General features: G+C 48.4%; 2 protein-coding genes across 2 annotated transcripts in view; both read left to right on the forward strand.

Moving 5' to 3' along the window:
• LOC117422495 (hemicentin-1-like) overlaps window positions 1-20653 on the forward strand; it is a 44381-nt gene extending 23728 nt beyond the window's left edge. Inside the window, 45 exon segments of the mRNA XM_058986783.1 lie at window positions 99-244; window positions 736-886; window positions 1320-1544; window positions 1809-1922; window positions 2128-2315; window positions 2411-2507; window positions 2869-3030; window positions 3218-3331; window positions 3658-3854; window positions 3984-4065; window positions 4160-4291; window positions 4879-5022; window positions 5440-5599; window positions 5960-6084; window positions 6295-6478; window positions 6969-7066; window positions 7427-7705; window positions 8132-8322; window positions 8413-8494; window positions 8620-8756; window positions 9074-9215; window positions 9302-9446; window positions 10073-10200; window positions 10426-10582; window positions 10761-10882; window positions 11107-11271; window positions 11408-11515; window positions 11605-11739; window positions 11860-11994; window positions 12472-12642; window positions 13141-13293; window positions 13917-14054; window positions 14210-14331; window positions 14833-15061; window positions 15164-15223; window positions 16014-16133; window positions 16256-16390; window positions 16511-16630; window positions 16823-16948; window positions 17428-17556; window positions 17991-18305; window positions 18476-18595; window positions 18778-18904; window positions 19359-19547; window positions 19549-20653. Coding sequence (XP_058842766.1) covers window positions 99-244; window positions 736-886; window positions 1320-1544; window positions 1809-1922; window positions 2128-2315; window positions 2411-2507; window positions 2869-3030; window positions 3218-3331; window positions 3658-3854; window positions 3984-4065; window positions 4160-4291; window positions 4879-5022; window positions 5440-5599; window positions 5960-6084; window positions 6295-6478; window positions 6969-7066; window positions 7427-7705; window positions 8132-8322; window positions 8413-8494; window positions 8620-8756; window positions 9074-9215; window positions 9302-9446; window positions 10073-10200; window positions 10426-10582; window positions 10761-10882; window positions 11107-11271; window positions 11408-11515; window positions 11605-11739; window positions 11860-11994; window positions 12472-12642; window positions 13141-13293; window positions 13917-14054; window positions 14210-14331; window positions 14833-15061; window positions 15164-15223; window positions 16014-16133; window positions 16256-16390; window positions 16511-16630; window positions 16823-16948; window positions 17428-17556; window positions 17991-18305; window positions 18476-18595; window positions 18778-18904; window positions 19359-19547; window positions 19549-19729 — 6680 coding nt within the window. The 3' untranslated portion in view covers window positions 19730-20653.
• A 2762-nt stretch (window positions 20654-23415) lies between these two features.
• LOC117422644 (argininosuccinate synthase-like) overlaps window positions 23416-25411 on the forward strand; it is a 36545-nt gene continuing 34549 nt past the window's right edge. The window contains exons 1-2 of the mRNA XM_034037873.3: window positions 23416-23569; window positions 24106-24218. Coding sequence (XP_033893764.3) covers window positions 24111-24218 — 108 coding nt within the window. The 5' untranslated portion in view covers window positions 23416-23569; window positions 24106-24110. The remainder of the gene's footprint in view (window positions 23570-24105; window positions 24219-25411) is intronic.

The raw sequence follows: 25411 nt of genomic DNA on the forward strand, positions 1-25411 counted from the left end.
AGTCTTATTTCCATCCCTGCTGAATGGAGATCATCTGCTTTCCCTTGCATTCTCAGCTGGGGCCTCTCCGGGGTTTCATGGCGTCTCTCTTCTCTCAGTCCCTCCCCAGATCGAGGGTGACGAGTCGGGGGCGCCGAGTGCTGGTTCCAGGGAGGTGAAGGTGCGGATCAACTCCTTGCTCTCCCTGTCCTGCCAGTCCAGAGCCTTCCCAGCCCCCACCATGCAGTGGTACAAGGAGGGCCAGGTGAGAGCCAGGCCTGCGTCTCGGGGCACCGCGTCGTCCCGTCTTTTATTGGGCTGATCCCAAACACAACATCACAAGGCACTTGACTCTTTTTAATAGGCTGTATTTAGAGGTTTTAAATAGTAAAGGGCCCAACCCAAAGGTTATGGAAATCTAACATCCAACAGTGTTAGGCTCTGTAGTTTATTTTAGTGTGTTACGATGTGACTCAGGAAAGGGGGTTCATATTTTAATAATTTAAACAGTGGCGGTGTTTAGACCCACAGCCGTTCAGATCGTTGGATAGAGCCGTCTATATGTTTCATAGCGACATTCAATCAAGCTTGCTTTAAATAAAGTGTCTAGAGAACGCTAGCAGGAGTTATTTCCTCTTTTGCTGAAGCAGTCGTGCCTGGGGTGTGCCTGTGAGTTTGATTCAGTTGCGCAGTCTGCCTTTCCGATTTGAATTCTCTCCGTTTTGAAATCCCTGCTGTGTTTCTGTTGCGGTTCAGCGTGTGGAGAGCGCCCCCGGTGTTCATATCGAGGATGACGGGCGGTCCCTGAGGATGGAGAACGCGCAGCTCTCCGACGGGGGGCGCTACACCTGCGTGGCGTCCAACATGGCGGGGGAGGATAGGAGGGACTTCCACGTCAGCATTCAGGGTCAGAGTCCCACTCTTTTCACTCCACTCTATTCCTATTCTTTTTAAAGTGAGGTCCCGTAAATTCACAGGGACAGACGTTTCTTCAGGTTGGCCACGAACACATCCAAAACTAAATGGCAATCGCAATTGAATCATTATTTTATGCAACAAGCATTCTTCTTGCATTGAATGACTGTTTCATGCTCAAAGCTGCTGCATGATTTTTAAATTTTGGCATCTATGTCATTAAAATCCAACATATGACTCGTGCGTTATTCGACTTACACATCAAAAAAAAAATTAAAATCTGTCAATTAGTGAAGGTGCCTTTTACAGTAAAGTATGGTGCATGACACTAACAGTGAATCACCCCAATTGGTGGATATTGTAATCACGGAATGGGGCGGGCGCTCTGTATTTCTGAACTTGTGTGATGTCTGTCTGCTCCACAGTGCCCCCGGTGTTCCAGCGGGTGAACGGCGGGCCGGCAGCCTGGGAGCTGGGTGAACGGGAGGAGGAGGAGGAGGAGGAGGAGGAGATGACAGACCTGCGTGAGGTGGTGCTCAGCAGCCCGGTGTCCCTGTCTTGCGAGAGCAACGCCATCCCTCCACCGCGGCTGAGCTGGCACCGCGACGGCAAGGAGATCTCCAACAACGACCGCGTGCGGCTGCTGCTGGGTGAGGGGCGGGGCAGAGCGGGGAAGTGCATAGCACACAGCGCCACCAGTGGCCAATTCTTGCACCTGCTGATTCTACTTCATTAATGCACCAGGTATCTTATGCAATAATTGTTTGGAGTGGATCACTTTGAGAAGCTTAGAGAATTTCCCTCAGGTGGTCAAATGCTGTAAATGCATTGTGCTGCACACTGCTGCTGCTGCTGCTGCTGTGTTCTTGCCATTGCTCATCAATCCTGTTCTTACCTCCTCTCTCTCTCTCCAGGGGGACACGTCCTGCAGATCCCCAGGGTGCGAGTGGAGGATGCTGGCAGATACACGTGCCAGGCGGTGAACGAGGTCGGCGAGGACAGGATGCACTATGAGCTGGTGGTGCTGGGTAGGTCGCCCGCGTAGACTGGGGCCTCATCGCTGAACTGGGAAGTGACCCACTGACTTTTTATGATGTTTACTGTCATTCAGAGTGTTTTTTGAAACGTGTTGCCTAGATATGAAGTTTTATTACAAGTTGAAGCCTTGCTTCAGTGTGATACCTTTTCCTGAGCCCTGGCCAGCTGTTTAGTCACGGCTTCCTTTTCACCCAGTGCCCCCGGAGATCCACGACGAGGCTGGGGAGTTTGTGGAGGAGGTAGGGGTCGTCGTGAACAGCACGGCCCAGCTGAGGTGCAAGGTCTCCGGGAGCCCCGCGCCGGCGATCTCCTGGCTCAAGGACGGCCTGCCTCTCTACAACAGCCCCAGACACCAGATCCTGGAGGAGGGCATGCTGCTTCAGGTGAGGGGCGAGGAGCTGAGGTCAACGACTGGGGAAGAGGAGGGAGAGGAGTCGCCGTGGATTTAGAAATAATTTTGGTTGGGATTGCTTTCCAGATGACTGCAGTGCAGCTGGCTGATACGGCTGCATACGTGTGTCTGGCAGAAAACAAGGTGGGCTCCACGGAGAGGCTGTACAGCGTGACAGTGCAAGGTGAGTTCTCAAACCCTGATGCAAGGGATTGCAGTAAACCTCCCATTGCAAAGCAGATCATAGCGTAGACTCATGAACTATATCAGTCCCGGGTGAGTCCCTTGCCTGCTGCTGGTTGTAGGCTGTGCACAGGAACTTCCATTGCATAGCAGTTTGAGTCATATCGGCAGCTTAGTTAGGCGAAGAGAGAACAAGCTCAGCTGAAGAGGGCTGAAGAACACGTGTACTATATAGCTTGGTCGTTTCGGTCTAGTTTTGTAAAATTAGCTGGTGTTTAGCTCCTTCAAAAGACAATTAAAGACTGGAGGAAAGTCTTGTGGGATATGGTCCGTTTTGTATACCCTTTTGTTCCCTTGCCCAGTTCCGCCGAGGATCGTGGGATTGAACCCGGATAAAGCCAGCGTTCTGGAGGGTCACATGGTCTCTCTGATGTGTGATGTACAGGCGTACCCCTCCCCCGAGATCACATGGTCCAGAGAAGGGCGCCCGCTGGAGTTCAGCACAGGCATGCACATCCTACCAGGTACTGTGCAGGCTTCTCCAATCAAATCTACTGGTTCTGTTTGTGCGTTGGTTATACATGAATCACTTCCCCACCTCATCCAGTGTAATCAAGCTCCGATCCTGTGTGTTCATGTGTGTCGTCAGTGCCGTGTCGCTGTGTGTTTTTTTTCCCTGTGTTTTCAGTCTGGCTCTTTCCTGCTCCCCAGGTGGTCAGATGGTCCAGATCTCCAGAGCAAGGCTCTCCGACGCGGGCCGGTACGAGTGCACAGCGATAAACCCGGCGGGACAAGACCAGAAACACATCGAGCTCAGCGTTTACGGTGAGACTGCATCCACGAGGGAGACTCGGCGCTAGGGAGGTGTGGAGCAATCCGAATGAAAGGCAGAACCTACCAGGTTGTGAGCATTGGGGACTGTGTGCTTTCCGTGATCAGCACGGTCCTTTTCCAGTTTTCGATTATATTCACAGAACTGTCATGTGTTGCATGTCCAGCAGGTGGCGTCGCTGTATATACTTTCAATGCCCAGCCTAAAAGTGTATAAGTTGTCATGACGCATAGTGACCAGTCTTAAAGTTAGAGCCTTCTTATTGAATAAGGGAGAGACTGCTCTTCTTTAGCCGCTCCTCTTGCCCCTCCCATTGCAGCCCCACCCACCCTGAAGCCCCGCCCCAGCCCTGATCAAGACGTTCTGAATCCCAGTGCCGGAGCTTCGATCACCCTACACTGTGAAGCAGAGGGTGTGCCCGAACCCGAAGTCACCTGGTACAGGAACGGGCTGCAGCTGGAGCCAGGAAATGGGCTGCAGACATCGCAGCACGGGCTAGAGATCCAGGAAGTGCAGGTACCTCTATCTATCTCTGTCTGTCTCTCCCTGTCTGTCTGTCTAGTCTCAATCCTGTGTATTCTCATGAGCTCTGCCTCCACGATCCTCAAACCTCTTCTCACGTCTGCTGCTGGTTGACATCTCCAGGTTGTCGACAGTGGACTCTACACCTGCAGGGTCTCCAATCTCGCTGGACAAGTGGACAGGACCTTCCGACTGAGCGTGCGCGGTGAGAGCCTTCTCTTTCGCGCTCATGCTTTGTGGCGATCGCTCATCCCTGGCGGGCCACACTTTACTCACGTTGTTGTTGTTTTTTCCCCCAGTCCCTCCTGCCGTCGACGAGCCCTTCCAGCAGAGCCTCAATCGAACCCTGGGCACTCCCATCACCCTCCTCTGCGAGGCCACAGGGGTCCCGCCCCCCAGCATCACCTGGCTGAAGGATGGCACCCCCATTGGTAAGAGCAGAGTATGACAATGGTTTTTACCAATCCCATGGCTCAAGAGGGATTCATTACAGTTCATGTCCTTTTAAATAATATAGATAAGGGTGTTCCTTGTTACGGCACCCTTTTCACAAATCCGTTTTCAGGAATATTTGGTAAATGACTGTTTTTTTTTATTATATCTCATTAATTAAATGAAGTTTGCAGGTCCTGAAACCTGTTTTTTTTAACTGTTTCCAAGAGGGTTAGAAGTTTATTCTTATTGATCAAAGCACTGTTAAAGAGAATCCTTTATAGTTTCCCCACGGTTTTTATATTGATTTCTGCATTAGAATCACTTTGATTCACCAATATATAGCACTTACAGAATTCCTTGGAGGTAGTCTGCAGGTCATATTCATCCACCTTCATCCATGAGTGTAAACTGTACAAACACCTCAAGTAGACAGCTTAAGTCAAGTAGATACATGTTTGCCTTCTTGACTTTGAAGGTTTCTCTTGCTGTTCGGTGTTATTATATCCCTGACGCTGACACAGCGACGTCTATCCTCATTGTTAAATAAGCAGGCTGCTCAAGCTGTGTTTCCTGTGCTCCTCAGAGAACAATGCGGAGTGGCACGGGATGTCTGGAGGCAGCAGGCTGGAGCTGGGCCCAGTGCAGCTCTCCCACGCTGGGACCTACACCTGCCTGGCCAGGAACACGGAGGGAGAGACACGGCGGCACTACACTCTCGCTGTGCAAGGTACCTTTCACACACATCCGTCCACCCCTTGTTTGTGCAATGCCAGCGGTCAACGCAAAGATTTCTTCAGTTCTGGTTCTAAACTCCAATTCAGGTCAAACCTAAGGGAAACTACAGTTTGTATCAGTAGGCTTGTACCAGATGGAAATTACGTCACGTTAGGATTAGTTATGCTGTTCAATTATTCTTGCTGTATATAACATGTTATAATATATAGTTGGGTAATGAGGCAAAGTCTTTGACTAGCTCCTTCTTCAGTGTACAGTACACTGCAGGTGCCACTAGCTGAAACGTTGGTCTGCTTGACTGATGGTTTCTGATCGAGTGTTTTAAAGTGACGGAAAGCTCCTAGCTTTGCACCACACTGAATATACGGTCAGCTGGACAGACCCAGTGTGATTGTTCTCTGGTCCGCAGTGCCCCCCAGCATCGTGGGCTCCAGCCTGGCCACAGACCTCAGCGCGGCAGCCAGCGAGGATGTGACCTTGGAGTGCCTGGTGAGGGGCTCCCCCAAACCGGAAGTGACCTGGCTGAAAGATGGGGCTCCCCTGGCCCTGACTGACCCCCAGCACCTCCAGTGAGTACTGCAGACCTCCGCTGCCTTCTTATAGCATTATCAGGGTCTTCACACCACTGTCACCCTGTTTTGCCCACCAAAGTCTTGGATTACCTTACCTAAAGTAACATTAGGAAGTCCCAGATTACTGCTAATCGAGGTCTGTGAAACCAGTTTTATTTTCCTATCACAAAAGATGAGTGTTGAATGTTGGGCTTTATTGCAATGGAAGAGTAAACTGGGCTGCAGTGCTTGAACAATATTGAGAAGCGCAATTATATGAGATTCGTTTCATCAAAAGCAGCTTCCCGCTGGGGTTAATTCACATTGCTAATTATTCGGGGATGTTAACGAGCCCCCCCCCCTCCCGTTTCCCCTCAGGCTGTCCCAGGATGGGGGCTCACTCAGGATCCTGGGGCTCCGTCCTGCAGACTCTGGGATGTACAGCTGCCTGGCTGAGAACAGCGCTGGCCAAGAGACCAAGATCTACACCCTCACTGTGCTGGGTGAGTGTGCCTGTCTGTCTGTCTGTCTGCTTGTCTGTCTGCCTGTCTGTCTGTCTCTCCAACACTGTGGCTAATCTGCAGCCTCTTTACCGTTCTGCACTCCGATTATAAAATTCCAAAATATCCCTGTGCGTAAGACTGATCTGTTTCCCAGGGCTTCTCATATCCAATGCTTTTTGAATGTAATTGAATGTTCGCTGTGTGTTGCAGTGCCCCCTTCAGTGGGCAGTGTCCCTGCAGAACCAGCGGAGGTGACCGCAGTCCAGGGTGGATCGGTCAGCCTCGAGTGCCGGGCCACAGGGACCCCCCCTCCGCAGATCAGCTGGCTGAAGAACAGGCTGCCCCTGCCCCTCTCCCCCCGGACACAGCTCCTCTCTGCGGGCACGCTGCTCAGGTCTGTGCCCCTTCCTCACCCAGCTCATCCAGTTATATAAATACAGTGCAAAGTGCATGTTTCAGGATCAGTAAATAACTAGGTCTATCATGTGAAGGTGTGCTTCTCTAATGGAAGGTCCATCATGGGAAGGTGTGTTTCTCTAATGGAAGGTCTATCATGTGAAGGTGTGCTTCTCTAATGGAAGGTCTATCATGGGAAGGTGTGCTTCTCTAATGGAAGGTCTATGATGTGAAGGTGTGCTTGTCAAATGGAAGGTCTATCATGTGAAGGTGTGCTTGTCTAATGGAAGGTCTCTCATGTGAAGGTGTGCTTCTCTAATGGAAGGTCTTATCATGTGAAGGTGTGCTTGTCTAATGGAAGGTCTATCATGTGAAGGTGTGCTTATCTAATGGAAGGTCTATCATGGGAAGGTGTGCTTGTCTAATGGAAGGTCTCATGGGAAGGTGTGCTTGTCTAATGGAAGGTCTCTCCTGTCTTGTGTTCCCAGGCTCTCCCAGGCTCAGATCTCTGACTCGGGGGTCTACACCTGTGTGGCGAGGAGCCGGGCTGGGGCAGCAGAGCTCAGCTACAGCCTGCAGGTGCAGGGTAGGTGCAGCTGTGAACTGGGTCCCCATTTACATGTGGATCTGCAACTTTAAAAACTGATTTGTGAAACATGAAGTCAGTCGTTTCCATTTTATTTTCCATTTGTAGAATCGTTTTCTTGACATCTATTTGTTTCCCTTCATCAGAATTCTTACTTCTGTCCCAGTAACCCATTTCTCTCTTTCCCAACTTCTGACCCCTGTCCTCCCTCTCATTCCACTTCTCTCTTCTCCCTCCCCCCACTCCTCCCCTTTTCTCTCTCCCAACCTTCTCTCATTGCCCCTCTTGTCCTCCCCCCTTTCTCTCAACAATATTCCCCCACCTCACCCTGGATCCTCTTCCCCCCTCCTCGTCTCTCAGTCCCCCCCGCGGTGGAGCGCACGGAGCCCCCGGAGCAGGTGACGGTGGTGAGTGGCTCATCGGTGACGTTTACCTGCGAGGCCCGCGGCGTGCCCCCGCCCAGCCTGTCCTGGTTCAAGGATAGCCAGTCCCTGTCGCTGCACCGGAACCTGCTCTCCGACGGGCACGAGACCCGGCTGCACCTCCCCGCGGTCTCCCTGCCAGACTCCGGGCTGTACGCCTGCATCGCTGCCAACCAGGCGGGCCGCAGCACCAAGCACTTCAATCTCACCGTGCTGGGTGAGCCACCAAGCCTAGAGAGCTCCCCGCACTGGGGAGAGGGGTTCTTAATGTAGTTCAACCAACGTCAGAAGATATACGAGTAAACTGGGCTGGACCGTGAAAGACTTATTCTAAATAGTCAGAGTGCATTTCTTTCTGAAAGACAAAAAACACCAAAAACACAGTGGGATCTATTTGAACATTTATTTCATTCTTTAAAACAGATATTCTTGAAATAGTCAAAACTCTTTGAATAGGGCCAGTTGTCTCCAAACTATCTCGTTCACAGTAACTCATTTCATTTGGGCAGTGGCACCTACTCTGTAGCCAGTGAACTGTAATCAAGTTAATGGCTTGATCACCTGATTACATCACTGTTGAGCCGAGGGCTGTCCGTCTTGTGAATCACACAAAGTCCCCTAACACCTTGATTTCTGATGTCAGAACCTCCCAAGATCTCCTCCAGTGGATCTCCACAGGAAGTGTCCGTCGCCCTCCACAGCTCCCTGGAGCTGGAGTGCATCGCCATCGGAACTCCCCCTCCCCGAATCAGCTGGCTGAAAGATGGGCGCCGCCTGGAGAGAGACGGGGTCCTCCACAGACAGGGGGAGCTGCTGAGGATCCACAGGGTGCAGGTAAGGGCCTTCAGGAAAGAGGTTGTAGGGGGACAGTGCCATAGCGTAATCTGTACTGACCGGTCAGACTTGCCTCTTGTTTCTCCTCAGGTTGAGGACGCCGGACTCTACACCTGTCTGGCCAGCAGCGAAGCTGGGGAGGATGGGAGAAACCACTGGGTCCAAATTCAAGGTAACAGTCAGCCTCTTTCTTGGAAATTAGCCCATGTTTGAAAAGTAGTCCTGTTTTTGTCCTTTGCACATATCCTGCTAATACTGACTGTTGGGAGCTGATTCCACCCCTTTTCTCTGTCTTAGTTCCTCCCAATATCCTGGGCTCCAGTGATTCCAAGTCCATCACTGCGCTGGCAAACGGACAACTTACCCTGGAGTGCCAGTCTGACACTGATCCCCCACCTGCCATTCAGTGGTTCAAGGATGATATCGCCCTGCAGGTGAGTAAAGACGTCAGGCAGGCAGGTATGAAAGTATGAACATCAGCGCTCGGTTCCTGTTGGCAGATTGATCTCAAAGCTTCGTCAAGCCGGGTCTTAAAGGATCACAATGATTGAGCATCAACAGCATAGCTTGGTAACCCCATTCTCATACCCTCTGTCCCAGGAGTGTCTCCACTTATACAGGACCCGTGAAAGAATACCTTGCTATAGTTCTGTTTGTAGTTGTGCCGTGCTGAGTGATCATCAGTCTACCTGACTGTGGATGGATGGATGGATGGTGCACTATTTGTTGATGCCCCTGTGCTTGCATGCAGATGGACGCTCGTGTCCAGAGCCTTGCGGGCGGTCAGTTCCTGGAGATCCAGGAGGTCAGTCCCTCGGACAGCGGTCAGTACAGCTGCGTGGCCACCAACATCGCTGGGAGCAGCAGCCTGGTGTTCCTCGTCTCTGTGCACGGTCAGTGTGTGTTTGTGTGTGCGCTCGTGTCTCTCTTGTGAAAACCGTATTCACAATCTAACTGCCTGTTTTCCTGCACGGTGCAGTTGCACCGTTGATTAAGGCTGGCTCCTCATTGGTCACAGTGAATGTCAATCAGCCAGCTCTGCTGCCCTGTGAGGTGGAAGGATCTCCCTCCCCCACGGTCACATGGAGGAAAGATGGCAGCCCGATATCCCACGAGCATACAAGGTAAGAGGAAGACAGGGCGTCCCCTGGTAGCCAAGCTAGCTGCAGTGTAGCCTCTATGGGACTTAGAAACCTCCTACTATCACACCACAGTGTAATGATGCTCTGAGGACCGCGCCGTTTCATATAGGGAGGTTCCGAGGAAGTACGTGTCATTGTGAACATCACACAGCCATCCACACTGCCATAGAGAACATCACACAGCCATCCACACTGCCATAGAGAACATCACACAGCCATCCACACTGTCATAGAGAACATCACACAGCCATCCACACTGCCATAGAGAACATCACACAGCCATCCACACTGCCATAGAGAACATCACACAGCCATCCACACTGCCCAACCAGAGGCTTGGTGGTCCAGTGGTTAAAGAAAGGGGCTGTTACCAGGAGGTTGTCGGTTCAAGCCTGCCTCGCTGTATGTAACTCTGAGCAAGCCACTTAGCCTCCTTGTGCTCCGTCTTTCGGATGAGACATAAAACCGAGGTCCTATTGTAAGTGACTCTGTATAAAAGCGTCTGCTAAATGACCAATTAATAATAATGAACCCATAACTATATAGTTGAATGTGAATGTTTCCCAGCCCCTTTGGTTTAGGGTTTAAGGCTGTTGGTCTGTGCCCAGGTTTGAGTTCCTGTCCGATGGCTCTTTGCGAATCCGGGCAGCGCAGATCTCAGACACAGGGAGATATCACTGCACAGCTTCCAACCCAGCCGGCTCGGACCATCGCGGGATTGATCTGGTGGTTCACGGTAAACAAAAAAGGAATCCTTTCAATTCACTTCAATTCTATTCAATGCAATTCAGTTCAATTTAATTCAATTCAGTGCTGTTTTGTTGGCATAAACATGAAACAAGCTAAATATTACACATACACATACAGAGACCATGAATAATATACATTTGTGTGAACCTCAATAGTTAGAAACTCTGGACTTTCTTTTCTCCTTGTGCCTCTATCATCTCTCTCTGTCCAGTTGCCCCCTCGATCCATGCCGGGCCGGTCAATGTGACTGTGACGGCCAGCGTCCGGGCGTCCCTCAACTGTGAGACCACCGGCATCCCCCGACCCCAGATCACCTGGACGAAGAACAGGGTACCCCTGAACTTTGACCTCCAGTGGAGCGCGTACAGGTAACCCACTGGCAGGAGGAGTACAGTATAGTGTACATTACTATATGAATTCCATAGTAACCTGAGAAACCATTGTAATAGTAAAGAATAGGAACACTGCAAAAGTACTGTGCAGATTTACTGTGGTTAACTTTTACAAGGGGTCAGTTTTATTGATCCTTTTTTTCCGCTTTCCCAGGCTTCTGTCCTCGGGCTCCCTGGTCATCACCTCTCCGACCAATCAGGACGCGGGTCAGTTTGAGTGCACGGCAACCAATGAGGCTGGAGAGGAGCACAGGGTGATCGAGGTCACAGTCCAAGGTGAGGCTGGTTGTGCCTGATTTTCGCAGTTTGCTCATTGTAACACATTGAGTAACTGAATAAGTGAACCAATATTAAACGGGACAAACATTTTAAACTTTAGCGCTGGATTGTCTATTTACTGTGGTCTTCCATCGTTCTCTTTAGAGAGGATCTCGTTGAGAAGGTTGTTGTCGTCAATGTTGTCTCCATCATTCTGTCCTCCCTTCTCTCTCGGTCCGCAGTCCCTCCGTCCATCGCGGACGACTCTTCTGACGTCACGGTCACTGCGATGTCCCCCGCTGTCCTCTCCTGCCACGCCACTGGTCAGCCGGAGCCAGAGGTCAGCTGGACAAAGGGTGGAGCCAAGCTGGGCAACAGAGGGGGCAGCTACAGGGTCCTACCCACAGGTAACATGGGGGTGTTCAGTTAGTACAGCTAAGATTGGTCAAGGCTACTTTACATACCAAGGGCAGTGACTTTACTGCAGTGTTTCCCCAATGAGTGTGACTGCACTAAACTGTTGATTCTTGCCCTCCTGGTCAGGAACTCTCGAAATCACTGCTGCTGTCCCGAGCCATGCTGGGAGATACACGTGCTTCGCTCGCAACGTGGCCGGCGTGGCTTATAAACACGTGACACTCGCCATCCAGGGTACGTCAGACCGCTGCAGGAACGTCTTCGTTTGTCCGTGATGAGCTGCACAACTCAGAAACCCCAATCACAGCGTGTGTCTCTTTCAGAGCCCCCAGTGGTGAGGCCGATGGCAGAGGCCATGGAGGTGGTGTTGCATCATGGGATTGTTCTTTCCTGCGAGGTGGGGGGCTTCCCCCGGCCCTCCATCACCTGGCAACGAGAGGGCGTCCCAGTAGGAACAGGTGAGCGCACGGTGGCATTCTATTGGTTAAAGTGCTCGCTTTTATCCACGATGTATGTGCACTCGCTGTTAGGAATCGATGAATTGGTTACCGCTTGAATTATCTCTCTCTGTCTCACAGGATCCAGAGTGACGGTACACCCCGGTGGTGCCCTGCAGTTCTCCCGAGTGACAGCAGGGGACGCCGGTGTCTACCTGTGTGTGGCTCAGAATGAAGCGGGTACAGCGCTGGGCAAGACCCGGCTCATTGTGCAAGGTGAGAGGCAAACAGTGCCAACTGAATAACGGCCAACTCACTACTGGAATTGGAGGTTCTCTGAATGGGGTGGTTACACTTTATCAAGAAGTGTTAGGAAATAAAATAGGCAGATCATGCGTGTCATACAGTCAATATATAAGGCGTGGGGTAGTTAGCTGGACGAGTTTGAAAAGGGAATGGTAGTGAGTGCTATGCTTTTAAGAAATATTTAAAATATGTAACCCAGTCACCTTGCAAATCTTGATGAGAAAGACAGATTGCTCTGCTAGATAAGGCTGCTTTACTCTCAGTACCTGTAAAACGTGAAGTGGATGTGAACGGAACGTGATGGAAAATGAAAAAGACCGTTCTGTTCTTAACAACGCATTGCTGTGTGCTGTTGCAGCGACTGCATGTTTTGGGGGGGGGAAACAGACACCTTGCATGTCCCGTGGGTCTGCGACTGTAAAGTATTTGCCTGTTGAACTTCTGCAGTTCCTGGAGGTTATTCTAATTGGATGGAATGGAGCCCATGCAGTGTCACCTGTGGACAGGGAGTCCAGGAGCGAATCAGATTGTGCAACAATCCTGTGCCAGCCAATGGGGGTAGGCCGTGTGAGGGGCGGGACAGGGACTCAAGGAGCTGCCAGACTGCACGGTGCCCTGGTAAATGAAACACACACAAGCACAGCCGCTAACACACAACTCAGCTACTGGAGTCTGGAAGCCAGCAGGATCGAGTGTGAATTCTTTCGAACTTATACCTAGTTGGAATGGTCTGAAAATGTGTATACAGCTTCATAACCAACCGTTCCCACCAAACACACACCCACTGACTACCAGGAAATCTATGACCTTAATCAATGGCAAACACACATTGGCCTGATTTGATGCGATTTGAGTAAACAGCTGTCTGGAGAGATGTTTATAAACCAGATTTCTACGAATCTCTACAAGGCTAGCAGGGGCTCGTTTTCTCTGCAAGTAACAACATCTCTCTTTTAAGTGATGCAATGTTTGATTACAATATGAGGTTGAATGCAGTGACCCCTGATTCTGTTGAGCAGTAAGGAGCTGTCGGAGTTGCCCTCGCAGTAATCTCTGAGACTGGATGAGGCACTCTGGCATGCTCCCGACTGTCACTCCTCTCTCTGTTTGAATTAGACGCCGTTCCCCTGAGAGCGAGGGGCAGTCTGATCGGCATGATCAACGAGAGAGAGTTCGGGGTGGCGTTCCTCGAGGCCAACGTGACAGAGAACGAGGAGGAGGGGAGCAGCACTGTGCGGGCGAGCATTGAGAACATCCCCCATACTGTAGGTGAGCATCGGGGCACTGAGAGCCCTCTTCCTCCCCCTGGACCTGGCCAGCGTTACCAAGCGACACCCACATTTCCATCAGTACCCTACCAAATAAACCAACTCTGTAACAAAGAAAAGCATACTGTACGACTAAACCTGCTCGTCTGAAGAGACCGTCTAAGAGTTTTATAATGTATTCTTCAATTCATTGATGCCATAGCAACTCTGAAGCAGTAAAAAATTACTGTGCAAAACAACACAATCGTAATTTAAAAGTTAAACATTGATGTGTTTATTGTAGATATATATATATATATATATATATATATATATATATATATATATATATATATATATATATCTCAGTGTCAATCGAGACACAATTGGGATGAACTTAAAAGGCTAACTTGGCTGATAGCTCTACCAAGATACGCAACCAGGAAGTTAAACAGAATATTAATTATTAAACACATAATCCATATCATGTTTTTTTGGGGTTTTTTAGCATAACCTAATAGATTACTCTGCTGTTATCTTGCTGAGCACACTGATCCAGTGAATACAAAAATATCTAGGTTAAAGTTGATACAATAGCAAAATCGCAGACGATGTAACAGTTTGAACCCTACCTGTGTGTCTTAGGTCCCCTGATGCGAGTGCTGGTCACTGTGTTCGCCCCTGTCTACTGGACCACAGCCTTTCAGACCGGTACGTCCCGAAACGGCTTCTCCCTGACCCAGGGAGTGTTCCAGCAGGAGTCCCAGGTGGAGTTTGGGACAGGTGAGTCTCACCAGCAGCAGCGCATTGAGCTTGAGGAGCTGCGGCAGCTTTCTCTCAGAGTGCACAGAGTAGTAAATATATTGCAGTTTTATTTTATGAACTTGTGTGTGTGTGTGTGTGTGTGTGTGTGTGTGTGTGTGTGTGTGTGCGTGCAGGCGAGGTCCTGCGGCTGACCCACGTGGCCCGAGGGCTGGACGCCGAGGGTGTGCTTCTGGTGGACATTGTCATCAACGGCTTCATCCCTAAAACCATGGCTGGAGCCCAGCTAGCCCTGCAGGTCAGTCCAGGGGTCGAACACTGACCCACTTAAACACTCACTGATAAAATTGTCACTGGTCCGTAATAATCTAACTAATAAAATGTTTGCCTGCTTTATTGATGGGTCAATCCCTTTGAGACAGCAGAACAACAGCAACGAAACATAACCAAGACTTTGAAAAACAGTTCATGACCTCTCACTTCCTGTGCAACAGGTATTGGGACACCACCTGAAACTTTAAACCCCTTTCTTCGCTGCACAGGGAGCGGTTTAGGTGGGTTCCTAAGAGGGGGAAATCTACAGGGTGGTGGCAGGATAAATATGGGCTTCTCCCAATTCAAAGTGAAAATAAAATCTGCAAAACTGAACTAAAATCCTTCTACAGGCAATTCTGTCATGGTGTAAGAGTGTCTTCTCATTTGGCGCTCCGCTTCGCCACACTCTTGTAAATAGGAGAGACAGAGTCAGTCTTACCTCTTTATGCTGCTGCTAGTTTCTGGTTCCCATGTTCCCCTGCAGGACTTCAATGAGTCGTACACCCAGACCGGCGAGGGGCAGCTGTACGCCTGGTCCTCACAGCGCCTCCTAGTGGACGGGGCCCCTCTGACGCTGCGCTGTAACCACACCGTGGTGTTCGAGGGGGGCAGGGGACCCCTGCTGCAGCTCCTGAGAGTCCGCAGCTTCACAGGGAGCTACCGACACCGCAGCCAGGAAATGAGCTTCCAGTTCAGCACCTCCCTGCGCACCGGTCAGTTAGGGGTTAAACTAGGTTCTAACAAGAGCTGTAAATAATCTTCTCCATGTGTGTCCAGCAACACGCTAACTGATGCGAATTTCACTGTCTCCTCAGATGGCAGTGGAGATAGATGTCCTGGGGGCTTTGTCCTTGATTCAGCTTCCTACTGTGCAGGTAACGAAACTAAGCTCTGAACGTCTCTGTTAGAGTTAGTAAGCAGCTCATAGCGCCACTGGGTGGCAGCGTGATGTAACTGAGGTGTCTTTAAATAGGGTTATTGCATTTAACAATTGCCTGTAGGGAAGTCAGGTCTTTTTAAAATCTGTCTGTCTGTCTGTCTGTCTGTCTGTCCAAGCCAGGCGGTGCAGAGTCCGCTCTCTCTATTGTTTGGGGAAAATAGGTTCTGTGTGCTTTTTCTGTTTTTCCTGCTACACAAACCACATGTTTTTAAGGGGGAGGAAGCATTTTGTGTAATGAATGTGAAAAACTGGTATTTATGAGTAATCCATTTATTTTGGCATTTTACAAAAGGGAGGTAAAGGGAGTAGCCCTCCTCTGATAGCTAGGGAGTTGGTTGTTTTAGTTAGTGTCATTGTTTTATTATTTGGAGCTGGGAGTTTCCCGTATTTGTTCATTTTCACATTGAGTGTGCAATAAAACCAACAAATGTCAAAAGGTTCCTGGTGTCCTTCCTCTGGCTCACCAGCATTAATCATAGCACTGCCCTCAGTACACCACTAGGGGCAAACTACTACACTATCTAAAGTACCAGTACCTATCTATCTGTCTGTCTATCTAAAGTATCTGTCTGTCTAATGATATGGATTATTCTATTCAAGTCGTGCAGACAGAGCTTTGAGAACCATCGTCTCTTTTTTAATGTCTTGGTTCGAAAGTGAAGATTTCATTAGGAGGGTGTCAGCACTCACTCGCCCCCTCCCTGTCTCTCCCTGTCTCTCCCTAGATGAGAATGAGTGTGCCCTGGAGTCCCCTTGCTCCCATTCCTGCCACAACTTCATGGGCAGCTTCTCCTGCGCCTGTCCCAGCGGCTTCACCCTCGCACCTGACACCAGCACCTGTCAAGGTAAGAGACAGGGGTCAGCAGCAGTTCAATTGACCTTCATTTTTGGGTCTTTTTCTAATTGACCCCAGGTCGGGTGTGCACTATGTTGGAAGTGACATGCTGGTGTTTCCTCTTCTCTACAGATATCGACGAGTGCTCCCAGGGCACACACATGTGCCACTACAACCAGCAGTGTGTGAACACTCCTGGGACCTACCGCTGCCTTGTGCAGTGCGGACCCGGGTTCAAACCCAATCCCCAGGGGAACGGCTGCGAAGGTATACGCGGGCTAACGCACCCAGTGCTGATTCGCACTAAATGTCTGACCTGAGAAATGTGTGTCAGCCCTGCTGTCTGGCCTGAGTTGATCCGACCTCCGACTCTGCGTTGTATTTCAGATCTTAACGAGTGCGAGGAGTCGATCGTCTCGCCCTGCCAGCAGCGATGTCTCAACACCGCGGGCTCCTTCCGCTGCGCCTGTGAGGTCGGGTACCGGCTGGCTGGCAAGCGCTGCGAGGGTCAGTACCCAGCCCAGCAGGGTTCAGCGAGCTGGGGGCAGATCACGGGGGCAGACCCCTGACTTCTGTAGATGCATTTTTGTAAATAACACATTTTAGTCCAATACAGGCACGGCAGGACTATAGGCTAGGTGGGAGATTCTAGTACTGTAGAGGCTGGTAGATTAATACAGGACGCTTTGCTTCGTGCAGATATCAACGAGTGCACTATGAACGTGTGCCCAGCTCACCAGCAGTGCAGGAACACAGACGGGAGCTACCAGTGCATTGACAGCTGCCCAGCTGGGATGACTCAAGCTGGGAACGGAGCCTGCGTGGGTGAGCCTGGAGCTTCTGGGATTATTATGTTCATCGTGCATGTGTCTCACAGTGCAAACTTGTGCATGTAACAAAAAAATGGAACTATTATTCAGTATATGTATATTAAATCCTCAGAAGCTTACTGTATAATTTCCATAGAAATCATATGAGGTTTGTAGCGCACTGCAGAACATTAAAATGACTGACTGCACATTTCAGTATGAACAGCTACTATGGGAAATTAATATTTGTATTACAGACAGACTATATGCCCTAATAAACATGCAATATGAGTCAGCATCATCATACTTTCTATAGATTTTGGACAGGAAGGCGGTTCTGTTGCTTCAATCCAGGAGCTAACTTTCAACACTATCTCTCTGCTGTGGTCTCGCCAGTACAATTATCAGGCCATCTTCTCCGGTCCTTTCTCTCCAGTGCGGTAATCCCGGTAGCTCCTGTGTGTTTTGAATGGCAGCGTGGGATTTGTATTGCAGATGTGGACGAGTGCGAGGACGGCACCCACACGTGTCGCTACAGCCAGGTGTGTGAGAACACGATTGGAGGATACCGCTGCAGCTGCCCCCGGGGTTACAGGTCACAGGGCGTGGGGCGACCCTGTCTCGGTGAGCTCAGGTTCTTTCCCTGCTCCCTGTTAGTATTACTTTTAAAAACAAATCTATGTGCAGTTATTAAGGATTCCTTTGGTGTAGGAGTAATGTGTTACTTCTAGATTTACTTTTGCCAGTAAATTGGTAACTTAATGAAGGTTTAAAAAATAAAGTTCACAGTTGGAACAGGGTTGAAATAGGTTATACAATAAAGTGATCTGACTGCCTCTAATGTCACGCAACTGTACTTTCCTAAAGTAAGTAAAACTCAGATGTTCAGGAATAGAAACACTGTACATCTCTGCAATAGCAATGCTTCCAATGTTAAGAGCCGTGTTTAAGTTAACATCGCTGGTCTTCATGTCTTTTCCAGTAGCCAGGAGCCCTGTTTCTGCTTTCCAGTGTCGTGTTTGATTGAGTTCATAAGTGTGGTTTTCTCCTGCCTCCAGACATTGACGAGTGCCAGCAGGTGCCCAGGCCGTGTGCTTTCCAGTGCCGAAACGTGGCGGGCAGCTTCCGATGCCTGTGTCCCTCTGGCGCCGCCCTGCTGGGGGACGGGCGGTCCTGCGCCGGGCTGGAGAGGGCGCGGATCTCCCTCAACGCCACGGGCGTCCTGGCCAGGCTGCGGCCCCAGCTGGTCTCCTCACAGGGCGGGCCCTTCTTCACCAGAGTCCCCTTCCAGCCCCCCGACGGCCTGGCCCCAGCCCAGGGAGGCAGGACGGCCTGCCCGCGGGGCTACGCGCACAGGGGGGGCTCCTGCGTCGGTAGGTTTGGCTTTCTGCTCTCCTCGTCCTGTTACTCTCAGCCAAAGCACAAGGGTCTATAAGATGGGGATTAAAGATCTAGATTTAGTAGGGAAGCTGGTTCACCGGTAGGGTTTGATGGGTCCTCCAATCACTTACTAAGCCAGTGCCACTGTTTGGTTCGTTCATAGATGTGGATGAATGTTTGCAGAGGAAGCCGTGCCAACACGACTGCAGAAACACGCAGGGCAGCTACCAGTGCACATGCCCGTCGGGATTCCAGCTTCTACCCAACGGCAGGAACTGCAAAGGTAAGACAGCCAGCCTCCTGGTACTGCATGCATGAATAGTACAGGTCAGTAACTAGAAGCCATCAGCAAACTGGTTTCCTAAGGGGGTATCGGCCGGCTAATACACCTCCAATAATCGATGCGTTGAGAACGCTGGCCTCTGTGATAACGGCATCCTGCAACCCTTGCCTTTCTCTTCACAGATGTGGACGAGTGTGTGGAACAGGGGGTGACCTGCGCCCCCAGTCAGATGTGCTTCAACACCCGCGGGGGTCACCAGTGCCTGGATACACCCTGCCCGGCCAGCTACCAGCGAGGAGTGAGCCCAGGGTAAGGGCTGCTTCACTACGATAAGAAGCTTGCTCTCAAGTGCACTAAAGAAAGCACTAGATGAAACTTGGCTGGTTATAGTCGGCTATAGTTTTACTCACGTTAAGGAGCTGAGAGCAAGCACAGAGATGGGAATACGACTCTGTACATACTGTGGCAGTTTTAGCTATTACTGGCTTTACTATTGAATCCATTTAACTGATTTGAGCTGTTAACTGAGCAACGTGCTGTATACTATGCAATATAGTCCTCCATCGCTAAAATGGACCCAAATAAAAATTCTATTCTATTTTCTATTCTTCCAGAACGTCAAAACGCTCAATCAGAAACTCATCTTATAGAAAGTCACCGTTCTAGTATTTTATTCCTAGCAGATCTAAGCAGAGACCGGTATTTAGAGACTGCCACTGTCTGATCTCCTGTCCTTGACTCTCTCTTGTATCTCTGGTTACAGATCCTGTATCAGGAGCTGTTCCCTGGACTGCAGCCATGGCGGCCCCCTCTCCCTGCAGTACAAGCTGCTGACCCTCCCCCTGGGCATCCCGGCCAATCACAACGTGATCCGCCTCTCTGCGTTCTCCGACTCGGGCGTGCTGCAGGAGCACACGGTATTCCGCGTGCTGGAGCAGGCGGGGGAGGTGGGGGGGGCAGCTGTTCGGAATCCGCGAGGAGGGGGGCCGCGGGATTATCTACACCCTCCGGGCCCTGCAGCACGGGGGGCTGGCCCAGCTCCGGGTGCAGGCCACCACGCACACCCCCGAGGGGCAGGTCAAGTACCAGAGCGTCTTCATCATCTACATCGCCATCTCGCACTACCCCTTCTGAGCCAGGCATTGACCGGGCAGGAGCTGACCACAGCCGTGTCTAATCACACAGCAGGCAGGTACAGCCAAATACAGCTGTGCAGAGGTGGCTAAAATCAATATTAGGATAAATAAGATTCCTACTGCATAGCAGCTTCACCCATTCCAGGTTTTACAGCGAGCTTGATTAGCCACAGTGTATAGGTAACAGGCTGAGGCGTGTCTTATTAAACTCAGGTAGTAGAAACCAGGAATGGATTTCACTACTAGTAAAACCAGGAATGGATTTCACTGCTATGCAATGGGAGTCTTCTTTCCATCCCTGTTATTAAATTGAATTTTGTCATTGGACAGTGGCCAGTGTGCTCTGAGTTTTATAATATCACTTTCACTGCTTCTCTTTAAAGTGCAATGTGATTTTTCTACCCGTCTCCCGACACTGCAGGAGTGTTGAATCAATTCATGAATGTTTTTTTTAATCTTTTAATACATACTTTTTGTACTCTAGTAATGATATTTTGTAATTTCTCTAATGAGTGCGACTCATTTAAGTTTTCTGTTTTATAATTGTGATTCCGACAAATGAAAATGTATTTATATTTTTGCATTTGTTTTTTGTTTTTTTTCTTTTTGACGGTGTTTTTTTGCCAAGTTGTTTAAACTTCAAATTCTTTAAGGGCTTTAAACCAGCTGACGTTTAAGAGTTGAAACTTGAGAAACCACAATGCCCACTGTAAGAGTGCAAAACATCCCATATGGAAAATATATGTTATATGTGTGATCTGTTTATACTGCATGAAAAAGAATATATCTTGAATATATTTTCTCTCCATTTTGGATGTTGGATGTAGTTGGACATTTTAAGTTTCTATTGGAAATGTTCTACACAGACTGAAAAACCACTGGAATTTGTCACAAAAAAAAATTAAAACCTGTAAGATCTAGACTCAGCTTGAAAGTTTGTAATGAAATAGTCTTTTGTATCAATGTTTTTAAATGATTTAAAACTTATTTAAACAATGAAAAACATGCCTCATTGTTTTAAAAAAAAATAAACGATGATATTTGTTGAAAATCCCCATCACACAGAGGTAGGACACATAGAGAATGGCAGGTGTTTCTAAAAATGTGTCCAGCCCCTTCATATTCCTGTCTCCCCCCTGCCTTTCTACTGGGGAGATGAATTGGATCTGAAGTACCAGGAATATAGATTTCCCAGACCAGGGTGCAAGGATCAGAACACAGGAGGAGACGAGTCCCTCCAATTTGGAGTAATAAGAACCAAATGTTTTTTTACTTGGTATAATAAATAGTGTGTTCCTTTTTCACTGCTCTACTGCTACAGTGGTGAGGTAGTTTTCCTCTGAACTGTAATTCCATGGCTTGTTTAACTGAGTAACGTTGAAACTATCTAAAACGTTCTGTAATTACATTTGTTTCATACTTGACTTTCGCTTGGGCATTTTAATATTGTGTGTCCTCTAAACTGAGGTCTTTGACTGAAAGAAAATGAAGAGGGGGGGGGGGGGGGGTGCAATCACGGTCCAATCACGGTCCTGGGGGACTGTTCCACTCCAGGTTTAACAGGTAAAAGGATATTATAAACTATTGCAGGGTCTGGATGGAGGCTTAATTGGTTCAGTTAAACAATTTAGAACAAGGTTGGAACAGAGACCAGGAATGGAAGGGACACATCTGACCACCTCTGAGTTGAAGCGAGGGACATTTTTAACAGCTTAATGAAAGTGTAGAATCGTCAGTCAGGCAGGTTTTAATGACCTCACCCTGATTGCTAGCTTGTTCTGTTAGTTCCCACCTAACCTACAATCCCAAAGGGTAGATTGTGATGATTACTGTGGATAGGAAAACCTGCGATTCCAGTAAACGCTCTACTTCCTGGTGCGCATCATAGGGACCACGACAGACGGCTTGAAACAAGGAAAAGGGTTTGCAGTAAAACCAGTTACTTTGACCTCAGGTGTGTCTGAACAGGTGTGATGTGTAAGGTGTGCTCTCTGTCCCTCTTTCCTTGTGGTTTATTCTGGAAAGAACGGCATTGTTTTATGAGCAGTCACTAGGAGCAGTGATGACTGGAATATTTTTTCTTGCAAAATAAACCAAACCTCGTTTAATAATAGATATAAAAAAAACATTGCTCATGTTTCGTTGCAACAACATTCCCACAATATGCCTTAGAAGATTGCTTTAGGTCACTAACGCTACTCTGTATTGCTAAGAGATACTTAATTCAGGCAACATCCTATTCGTTTATATATATATATATATATATATATATATATATATATATATATATATATATATATATATATATATATATATATAGCAAAGTAAAACTGCAAAAATACCGTGGTGAACTTTTATACAAGGGTTTCATTGTAGTCCCAAGTATGTGGGCAGTTCCAGCAGTCCTGCAGTTGTGTTGTTGCAATAAGGAAACTACCATTAATTCCCTTCTTCAGTTTCCAGTATGTCGACATGCCGTGCAAAGCAATGACTTTTATTAACAATGTTCCATTACAACCAAGGGAGGGGGGGGTTCTTCAGTTTTCTTTTTCATTTTAAATTGCCAGTGTTTCCTCTTTCATTTCTGAACAGCGTGTGGGTGTGAATGCAAGGTTTCTTTGAAACCAAACCGGTCGGCTCTACACCCTGCCAGTACAAGCGACAGCGCAATGCTTTCCTGTGCTTTTACAATAGTAAACTTTTCTAAGGGATACCTCGCTCGGATAAACCACACCTGTTTTTAGAGCATATTACAGTCCCAGGGAATCAACCACTTATTTTAAGGGGTAACCGTTGACAAACTTGTAATTGCAGTGTATGGTAAAACATATTGTATCACCCGTGGCTTATTCAATCGAGGTATTCCTTGTGAAAGTTGATCATGGTAAACGCGTAGCAAAAGTGTAACACATTGAAACCTAAAGCAAAGACCACCGAGATTTGGAAAATGACATTTAAAAACATATAATTTGCATTAACAGTGTTTGGATAATTTGTCAAATAAAAAGGTACCCCAACCCCACAAAGACTTTGCATCGCAAACGTATTTGGGAGGCGCTGCATTGCTTGGCTTCTCCAGTGTCTTGGCCAGGCTGTGTGATATCATAGACACATTCAAAATTCAAGAATGAAAATATAATCTTTTGATGAACTCTTCCTCCAAACATATTGTTGCTTTCTTGGTGAAAAAAAACCCGTTATATTTTGGTTTATATTTTGCAATTTTCTAATAAAATCCGTTTTGAAGTACTGTACATGTTTTCGATGGAAGCCATGCAAAGCCAGGGCTGCGGCACCATAGTTATGGCAACCCCTGTTTACTGTACTTAATATTTGTGTCTAAAGAAGTTCATTGGGGGGGAAGTCCGTCTCCTAAGCTGTTCATTAGCTCTGACCTTAGCTCTGGTATTGTAAATGAATATTTTCAGGTCACATTTGTGATTTGAATGTGTTACTGGAACAAGTCAAAACACCTACTAAACATCTCTTCTGTAATCTCCGCTCGTATCGGTTTATAGGGAATGAAGCCCCTTGCCCAGGCAGTATGACCGGTCTGTATGCTTTACCCTTGGAGTTTCAATGGGCGTGGCCGATCTAATCCTTCTATATCTATTCATGGAAAATACACTAGAACCAAACCCGGACTGAGGTTCACGCCCCCTTCGTACGTATTCCATAGTAGCCCCGCCCACGCCGGTGAGAATGTAATATATATAAACAGACCAACCCGCACAGTTTGACAGACACGGCAACTTACATAAAACCATTAAGGAGGCTGTGTTATCACACTGGGCTCGATTCGTGATTGAAAACCCACCAAGTCTTGAATTATAAGAAGGTAAGCAGTTAAATAACTATTCCTGTAATTGCTGTATTCATTTTGGACGCACCCACGAGCACAGTGCACTGTGTTGGCGTAGCAGTATATGCTAGCAAGACAGAAGGCGGTAAAATGCAATTCTATATTCTGTATTACGAAATGAACACGACACCGGTTGATAATATTGCAATGTACTGTACATTACCAGCCGTGCTAGCTTCCATGGCAACGCATTCATTAGCCTAGTACCTGTGCAAATCCGGCTCCATAATCCGAGGCAATGTAACCGAATTCCAAACAGCTGCTGATGCAATCGCAGTGGGTAATGCTAAGCAGTGCGTGTAAATCAAGTTCACGTTGTGATTGAGGATGCACGTTCATGCAACACGTCATTTGAAGAACAGAAATGATAACGCATACACTGCTGCGCGGCGGTACATACAGCATGACACGTCTGGTGTGCACGCTCTCTGTTGCAATGTGCTACTTGTATAGCAAAAAAAAACGACTCCCTGCATGCTTCCCTGTAACTCAGCCCGCTGTTCCCCTTGCAGGTACCATGTCCCAGTCTAAAGGCACAGTGGTTTTGGCTTACAGCGGCGGGCTGGATACATCCTGCATTCTGGTGTGGCTCAAAGAGCAAGGCTATGATGTCATCGCCTACCTGGTAAGCAATGCAGTTTCAACATGGATAGAAGTAGATTTCTTTTTTTTTTTTTTTTTTGGTAGTCTCCTGATATTGCTACTGTCATGCATTATTGAATGCGCAGGTAAAAACGGTCAAGCTGACAAATGTTTTGACCAACTGAATGCAGTGCTTTTCTGTATTTTTAAAAAGGAAGGCTTAAAAAAACAATCCTTTTCCTCTGTAGGTACTGAAATGTCTTTTACAGCAGGGATGGGAAATAAGACTCCTGTTGCATACCTGTTTGACTTTACTACAAGCTTGATGAGCCACAGTGTGTAGGTCAGGTGTGTCTGATTAAACTCATGATGGACTCAAGGAGGTGTGCCGTTGAATAAAGGGAATGGTTTTTAAGGCTTTGCTAAGCTAGCAGTACACCAGGAGCAGGCTGTGCTGGTGAGCTGGCTGGCATTTAGCTTTCCTGTGTGGCGTTGTTTAATAACGGCTGTCAGTTAATGGGCAACGGGCGTGTGATTCCCTGGTGCCACTGATCTGAATGATTCATTAAGGCTGTTATCCGCTGTCGGAGGGTACAGCCCTCATGGCATAGGTGCAGAAAGGCGGACCGATCTCAAACTGCACTTGAACTCGTGAAACGTTCTCGAGACCCTGATGTGTGTGTGTGCATGCATGTGTGTCAGTGTGTGTGTGAGTTTGTGTGTGTGTGTGTGTGTGTGTTGGAATTAAGAACTGATTTAAGCTCAGTAATGGAATACACCGGTACCGCCCTCGTCTCCGGGGCTGACAGCTGCGATGACTTTATTCTCTGCCCTTTGTCTGCGCTGTCATTCTCATGCATCATCTGTGTGATTTATAAAGCCTGGTCTCATGTAATTGAATCAACCCTTCACATTCCTGCCTGGTACCTGTCATATCCAATCAACCAGTGAGCTTGCACTGTTTATAAAACAGTGCACCACAAAGCCTTAAAGCAACAGGGTGTGAGCAGCACTGGATTAGCTTCAGAGCCTCTGCTTTTCTGTGAATGAAACGCATCGGGATGGGGGCAGTGGCAGTTGGTTTGTATGGGAGGACTGCAATATCCGGTTCTGGAAAGGGAATCTCTGCAATTACACCAGTTTAGTTAGTTCACTGTTCAGCAGCAGGATTCCTTCCTCATTCTACACCCCCCTCCCCTCCCTCCCTCCAGATTTGTGAAGATAAAATGCCAGCCT

This window comes from Acipenser ruthenus, chromosome 15 (assembly GCF_902713425.1).
Source record: "Acipenser ruthenus chromosome 15, fAciRut3.2 maternal haplotype, whole genome shotgun sequence".
NCBI lineage: Eukaryota > Metazoa > Chordata > Actinopteri > Acipenseriformes > Acipenseridae > Acipenser > Acipenser ruthenus.